This window comes from Lactuca virosa, chromosome 2, assembly GCF_052849685.1.
Source record: "Lactuca virosa cultivar CGN04683 chromosome 2, Lactuca_virosa_CGN04683_v6, whole genome shotgun sequence".
Lineage (NCBI taxonomy): Eukaryota > Viridiplantae > Streptophyta > Magnoliopsida > Asterales > Asteraceae > Lactuca > Lactuca virosa.
The window spans coordinates 179,189,882-179,198,068 of NC_136427.1; the positions used below are offsets into that span (position 1 = coordinate 179,189,882).

General features: G+C 32.6%; 1 protein-coding gene across 1 annotated transcript; it reads left to right on the forward strand.

Annotated features, from left to right (window-relative positions):
• Positions 1-3,214: 3,214 nt before the first annotated feature.
• LOC145159790 (Pectin lyase-like superfamily protein) lies at positions 3,215-6,848 on the forward strand. Its single transcript, XM_079078824.1, has 3 exons — positions 3,215-3,499; positions 3,580-3,807; positions 5,764-6,848. The coding sequence occupies exons 1-3, from the start codon at positions 3,305-3,307 to the stop codon at positions 6,814-6,816; spliced, it is 1,476 nt and encodes a 491-aa protein (XP_078934950.1). The 5' UTR covers positions 3,215-3,304; the 3' UTR covers positions 6,817-6,848.
• The last annotated feature ends 1,339 nt before the right edge of the window (positions 6,849-8,187 follow it).

Sequence of the window (8,187 nt, forward strand, 5' to 3'; positions counted from 1 at the left end):
ATTAGATTTAGGGCTTGAGTATTGGTGGATTTTTTTGTAGTATTTTGTAGGTTTTAAAGAGGGTGTATATTGGTGTTATTTTCGGTCATGGAAGTGGCGATTTATAGGAACGGAGCTCCAGCAGCCATGACCATGAGAGAGAGAGAGATGGACCCAATATTTATTATTAATAAAACTTTAAATTAAATAGAAAAACATAAAAAAAATGTATCACGAGGACATTTTAGTCTTTTTAATTTTATAAGGAACAAGCAAACTTGCTCAAAGGGACCACTAATCCAAAAGTTTAGTGGTTTGGATATTTTTCCTGAGAAAAATGCATACCAGATAGACCATTTTTACAGTTTTATCTAATAATAACATAAATAATTTTAGGAAATAAATAAAAATATATACTAAAAAAATCCATAGGATGTCACATCAAGGTATACCAATTTGCTTAGAACATCTCTAATGTTATTTAACCATCTCATATTTTAGTTATATTTCATTTTACATCTTAAATATATTTTACTTTTAAATATATATATTTTTTATTTTTATTTCTATTAAATATTTAATGAAATGTCATTTATGAAATATCAAATTATAATGATTATATATTTTTGACAAAATTGCAAAAATGGTCCCTGTGGTATGCAAAATTTTGGGGTTTTAGTCCAAATCCCGAGTTTTTTGGATTTATGGTCCTTTTGGAGTGGTTTGTATGTGGAAATGGTCCCCGGATTTAACTTACGTTAAGTTGTTGCTGTTAACCCCCTCATGTGCCTCTCACATGAGGGTATATTTGTCTTTTCACTTATAAGGGACCATTTTTGCAATTGAAAAAAATATATCTCCATTTTTTTTAAAAAAAAATTAATACTTATTTATTTATTTTAATAGTTAAAAAATAAAGATCTCTCTCTCTCTCTCTCTCTCTCTCTCTCTCCTAAATGTCATTTAGGATTTGAAGAACAAACTCAGATTGATTTCTTCAACTCCATCTCTCCTTCATCTGTTCTAAAACCAAAAACTCTATAGAAAGAAATTTACAACCTGCAGTTCTGAAGGAGAAACACACACAAGCAAACAATGCTCTTCAATCGTAGCTAAAATCGATGAAAGATTTGGGTTTTTTCAATAAAAAACAGTAAATGTCATCTTCCCCATGTCAAAAAACAAGCAAATGATTTACCAGCAGTCGACTACAATCAAAATTAGGTAAACCATTTTCTACACCTTCTATTACCTCGTGTCTTGACAGAAACAGTCTTAATTTAACACAGTTAACCCAAGACAATCCCAAAGCTGGAAGAACTCGTCTTCCTGATGTATACAAAGACTCCAGATTCCCAACTCAGACACCGATTGAAATATTATTGTCTTCGATTGAGTCAACCATCTGGTTTGTAACCACAATCCCAATCCCACGACGTCTAGTGTGTGAATTTAGAATGGATGAGATCGTAAAGAACAACGAGGACCCTCACTTCAGATATGTTAGATTGTTGTCAAAATCGCTTCTGAATAAAGCAACAATCGAATCAATCACAATCAAATTGATATCTGACCGGGTTTCCATACATGATAATGATAAATATGAGGGAAATAAAAGGAGTTACAGGAGAGAAATAGGGGGATAACATTTGGGCCTGTGTGCTCTGGTTCAACATTCGATTTCCATTGCAAAAACGAAGAAGATTAGATCACATAAAGCTTATGGCTGAGTTATCTGTAAAGTTCTTAGGTGGGATATCGATAGGCATCCTTCTCAAATTGTTACAGAGCATAAGTCTAGTGAATTATAGGTATCCCATTACTGAAACTTTATTGAATTTGATTAAAAAGTTCATAATTTATTGTATTTGCAGGGAAATGATGTTAATGGTGGTTGTAATTCGGGTTTTAACAAGATTATGGATGATGTGGTTTGTGATGAGTCTCTGGCAAAAGCAAACGTAGAAGAAGAAGATACATGATTATTTTTTGGAGAGAGAGAGAGAGAGAGAGAGAGAGAGAGATCTTTTATTTTTTAATTATTAAAATAAATAAATAAGTATTATTTTTTTTTAATGGAGATATATTTTTTTCAATTGCAAAAATGGTCCATTAGAAGTGAAAAGACAAATATACCCTCATGTGGGAGACATATGAGGGGGTTAACAGCAACAACTTAACGGAAGTTAAATTTGGGGACCATTTCCACATACAAACCACTCCAAAAGGACCATGAATCCAAAAAACTCGGGGTTTGGACTAAAACCCCAAAAATTTGCATACCACAGGGACCATTTTTGCAATTTTGTCTATATTTTTTTTCTATCTTTTTTAATGAATATTCTGTAATAGTTTTCCGTATTAATTTTTCTGAACGATATGTTGTAATACATTTCTTTTGAAACTTTGTATTGTAATATTTTTAATAAAATTAAAATACAATATGTGTTTAAAAAAATAATTAAATAAGAGATTTTATAGAACATTTTAGGTAGATATGAATAAATTAGTTAAATTTTTATTAAAAGTGAAAACTATTGGAAGAGATTAACCGTTGGAGTGGTTATTTAATTAGTGGCTAAAGTCATTGGTATTTAATTAGTGGTTATTTAATTAGTGGCTAAAGTTATTGGAGTGATGATGTAGCAATAATTTAAGTTTTATTATAGTTAACTGTTAGAGGTGTTCTATTATGATATGTCACGTAGATGACAAACTACATAACCTTTTTATAATGTGTCTTAATGGCTACAAGGTGATTTTTTTTGAACTACAGAATTTATTACCAACAAAAAACAGAAAGATGTTAGAATATGCAAATTACATAAAACAATTTAATAAAGGAGAATAACACCATTGCGACCAATCTAGAAGTTTGTACTTCGATCTAATATTGATTAAGTTAAAGCTCATAAATTGAATAAAGCAACAATCGACCAATCAGAAACATCACTATCTTAATCAAAGTGTATAATACCATCATACACCACAACAATGAACAAAAATAAATCAACAGTTTAAAATACAGCATCTTTCCAAAGGGGAAGTGATCCTTTCCCCTTTAACAGATGGATTTATTGTTGCAGAATGCATTGAATACGATTAAAAACAAAACTAATTGACTCACCCATTCAATGTAAAGCAAAAGTAAAAGCAAAAAGAAACAAACTAATTAAATAAAAAATTATCATGCCTTCATTAAAAACCTCTTCAATTCTTCCCATATATAAATACATTCACTTGCCAACTCTCTTTCACAATAACAAAAACCCTTTTCGTGGCTCGAACCCAGCACCCTAACCTAAGCCTGAACCGAGTCAGGTTCATGGCTCGAACCCAGTTGGGTCAATGGCTCGAACCATGTGTTAAAATGAGACCCTTTTGTTTGCTAGTGCTGGTTTTTGTGTTACAAGGAGTAAAGTGTTCTCAAAAGCAGCAAAAGCTCTATGATTTCAAAACGAAGCTTCACCAACATTCATCCCATTTTCGTCTTCTTTCATCTTCTTCCGATGTTGTAAAGGTACACATTTTGATGCGTGATGTACAATTTGTTTTGCTTGTGGATTGTGGAAGTCGTCATTTTCTGATTTTTTCTGACAGAGCTCCGGTAGGGTGTTTTACCCAATTGGGTATGGCGGAGACCCGAGTGGCGTGGAGGATAGTACGGAGGCGATTATGGGTGCGGTGGCAGATGCTGCCCTAATTGAAAACGGGCAGCAATTGCTGCCCGGAGTGAAGGATTTGGGTGGCGCCATTGTTGATCTTCAAGGTGGCAGCTTTAAGATCTCTAAACCGGTTGTTCTTCCTCCTAACTCCGGCAATCTTGTGGTAAATTTCCCAAATTGTCCTTTCCTCTTCTTTTAATGTTTTTTTGACTTTCACTTATTTCATGTCTAATTTAGTAAATATGGACTTTATGCATGTCATGTGCACGAAAGTTCTTCTATTTTGAAATATGGCAATATAACATAACCAATCATATTATATGTCAAGCAAAATGTCAAATGATCCTCATTAATAGTCCTACTATTGGATGTCATTATGTGATATGTTTTATAAGAATTATTTATTAACAAAACATTTAAAATTTGTTTGACAAATATAAAAATATTATATTACATGAATTACAGGAGATAAATGAATTCGTTTGTCAAATATAATGGTTAAAAGTATTTAAAACGAATATAAATGAATAAGCGATCTGACTTTTTGTGTTTCATATGTTTCGCATTTTCATGTCTTATTTATTGAAAATAAAACGATTTTGTCACGTAAAATGACCAAAAACTATTTAACATTTCTATGTTAACCCAAAAATAGCAATCAATCCGATAAAAAAGTGTATACTTAAATAATCATAACCATAATGATATGAAAGTGTATATTCTTGTCTCTTATATTATATTATATTATTATTATGTTTACTTTCATATCTATCGATGTCGATTATGTTACTGTTACTTATGCGGTGGAACGACCGGGTTTTTTCACACTTTATTCCGACAAATAGTAGCATGCACAGAGTGCACATTATCAAAAAGTGTTTTTCTTTTGTATTGTAAAAAACAGGTTCGTTATTTTATATTTATACGTATCATCAAAGTATTATTAATACACATTTTTATTATAAAAACCTAAAAAATCCTCTTATATATGACGGATTCCAGTTAACTTTTGTTCTGAATTTATAGTGATCACAAATTATCTTGAAGCTTTTCATATCATCTAGAGATAATTTTATTTTATTTTCAAAGATTATACTAAAAAAATTCAAATGACTCAAAATAAACCAAATATTCAAACCTAAAACTTTACTTTGACAGTTTGATTTGATGTGCGAAATGTAGTACGTGGAGTCCCGTGTTAATTGAATGTAGGGCTCGGATGTTTATGCTTCTAGTTCTAGTCTCTTGACACGTGCCTACGTTATTTTAATCCTCAACAACAATAAATTCTATTTTTTACCCTTGAAGTTTATAAAAACTTATCAATAATCTTTTAATTTAAAAACATTACAATAAGAAACAAATACTAATTTACTAATGTTTCATATATATATATATTTTTACCAAGTTTGGTAAGAAGTTGAGTCTCGCTTTATTAAATTCAGATTTTTTAATATCACATTTGCCTCTGACTCATTTCTAGATCCTCTTAAACGCCTCTCATTCAATCTTTTATGATTTAATTAACAAAGCAAAAAAAAAAATATTTCTCAATAATTAACCAAATTTCACATATTTGCATAATACCACATATTTCTCGATGATCTAATGAGATATCCATTATTCTATATTTAAGACTTCTTTTTATTTTTTTTACACTAGTTTGTTAAATATATTCCGACCTAAAACTACATTATCTTAGTATTAAGCTTTCTTTTATTGTAACATTCGTTAATAAAGTTTTGCACTAAAACAAAAACTTTAATGTTTTACTTAATAAAAATATCATGATTTTATAAAATATTAGCTATTTTAGTACGAAAAACAATTTGCACGGAATAAGAATTTTAAGCAATATAAATTTTAGAATTCAATTTTTTTTCGTAATTCCACATTCTAATCTCATTGCATTAATTGCATTTCGCACTCCATGCCTATTTCGCAATGAATATTGTATTTTTCAGTGGATCACTAATAAATATATGGTCATATTAGAAATAAATAAATATTTTGGGTATTATTTGACAAATAGTTAAGAAAATTGGTTATTTTAGTTTTTTATTTAAAAATAGTATATTCAATTTTCAAGTTAATGACAAAAATACCCTTTGCTTTACAGATACAAGGAGGTACATTACGAGCATTCAACACGTTCCCATCTGACGGGTACCTCATCGAATTACGGTCACCAAATTCCCTTAACCCCGCCAAAACCACCGCCAACAACTCCGGTTCCGGCGACACCTTCTCTGACGCCAAAACCCGAAACGAACCAATCTACTACGAAGACATCACCTTTCGAGACATCCTCTTCGATTCAAGCAACATCGGAGGAGGTCTTCTGGTAATCGACGCAGCAAGAACTCGCATCAACAACTGCTTCTTCCTCCATTTCATCACCCAAGGGATACTAATCGAGAGAGGCCATGAAACCTTCATATCGAGCTCCTTCCTCGGAGAAATCCCGACCATTGGTGGCGATGCACGTGAGAGGAGTTTTCTGGGAACAGCCATTGATCTTGCTAGTAACGATAATGCGATTACAGATGTTGTTATTTTCTCCGCCGCCACCGGGATTGTGGTTAGGGGTCAGGCGAATATGATCACCGGAGTTCATTGTTACAACAAGGCGACGTTTTTTGGGGGAATTGGGATTTTGATTAAAACGGGAGAAATTCGGGTGGATAATTGTTACATGGATTATAACTCGATTGTTGTGGAAGATCCTTTGCAGGTTCATATCAGTAATGGGTTTTTTCTTGGAGGGGGGAATGTTGTTCTGAGATCTGTTAATGGTCGGATATCGGGGCTAAATGTTGTTAACAATATGTTTTCCGGCGACTCCAGGAGTGTTGTGGAGATAGATGGAGTGTTCATGAGTGTGGATCAAGTTGTGGTTGATCGGAATAGTGTGAAGGGTGGGATGAGGTTGAAGTCGACGGTGGGGAAGATGGCGGTGGTTGGAAATGGGAGTCGGTGGACGGCGGACTTCTCGCCGGTGCTGGTTTTTCCGAATAGGATTAGTCATGTTCAGTACTCGATTTTTAATGCAGGGATGGTGGAAGGGATGGGAGGACATGCAGTGAGAAATGTAAGTGAGAATATTGTTGTGGTAGAAAGTGAAAAAGAAATTAATGCTACTGTGTGGTTTATGGTTGACCAAAATTCATGAAGTTTTGTGTTTATTCTTCTTTCTTTACTTTATTTAATTCTTTTATAAAATATATAATAAATTGGTTTTTGATTTTTTATAATTGTCTTTTATATAATATATATAAATTTTTATAATTGTATACTCAGGTATTTGGATATTGGAAAGTCGTATTTTGTAAGTTCCAAAGTATGATAGTTAGTGTTTTTTGAATTTCAATTTTTTTTTCATATGGATTTCAGGACGTCGTACATTTCGTATATATTTTTGTTTTTATTAGAATAATGGTATAACATGTAGATTTAACATAAAAGTGACCATTAAACTTGATTCCATAAAAATTATTCAAATACAAAAGGTCAATACATCGTTTGGTAATTTTCATTGATAGGTAGCGACAAATGATTTACAGTATTAGTTTGGTATGTTGCTCGATGCACGATCCACTACAGATGCCAAATTAAAATTAGCTAGTTGGTAAGTCTCTGACATCTTAAATGATCTAACTTCTAAGTGTCACTATTGCGTGCCCACAAGGTACATTATTTTTTTTTTTGTCATTTCCCACATTTGCAAATCCACCATTTATACAAGTAAATAAAGATTATACAAGGTCGATCTATGAGATGCTAAGGTGGTGTTGTTTTTTTTTTTAAAAAAACTCTTTTTGAGCACTTATATATGTGGACGGGAAGACATTTATGCCTGCATATTCTCAAAGATTATTTGTTTTTAGAAGACCGTATACGTTAAAATGTTTACGTGTCCTCTTCTCAAAAAAAAAAAAAAAAACCCGAAGTCTGCGGGCAGTAAGACATTTCTCGGATACGTCTTTTAGGGAGGAGGGAGTCGTTCCCTCCCAACCCACCGAACCCAATGAACTCACTGCCACATCAGTTTTTCTCTTTGATTTTTCTTCATCTTTCCCACCCCACAACACACGGAAATCATATCTTTCTCAACCCACTCAATTAAAAAAAAATACAAAATAATCAAGGTAAAATCTTAATTAGCAATAGAGTTATCGTCGGTACCACTCCCTCTTTAGCCGGTTGTTTAATTGGTTTCACGAACCCACTTCATCCTCTCTCTCTACTTTCTTTCTCTCATTTTCTCTTGTACCGTGTGTTTTAAGATTTGTACCTTAGTTGTTTAGGGAGGAGGGAGTCGTTCCCTCCCAACCCACTGAACCCACTGTCACATCAATTTTTCTTTTTTATTTTTCTTCATCTTTCCGAACCCACAACACACGAAAATCCTATCTTTTTGAACCCACTCAACCCACTAAATTAAAAAAAAAATACAAAACAACTAAGGTACAAGTTTTAAAACACTTGGTACAAGAGAAAATAAGAAAGAGAAAGTAGAGAGAGATGATGAAGTGGGTTAGTG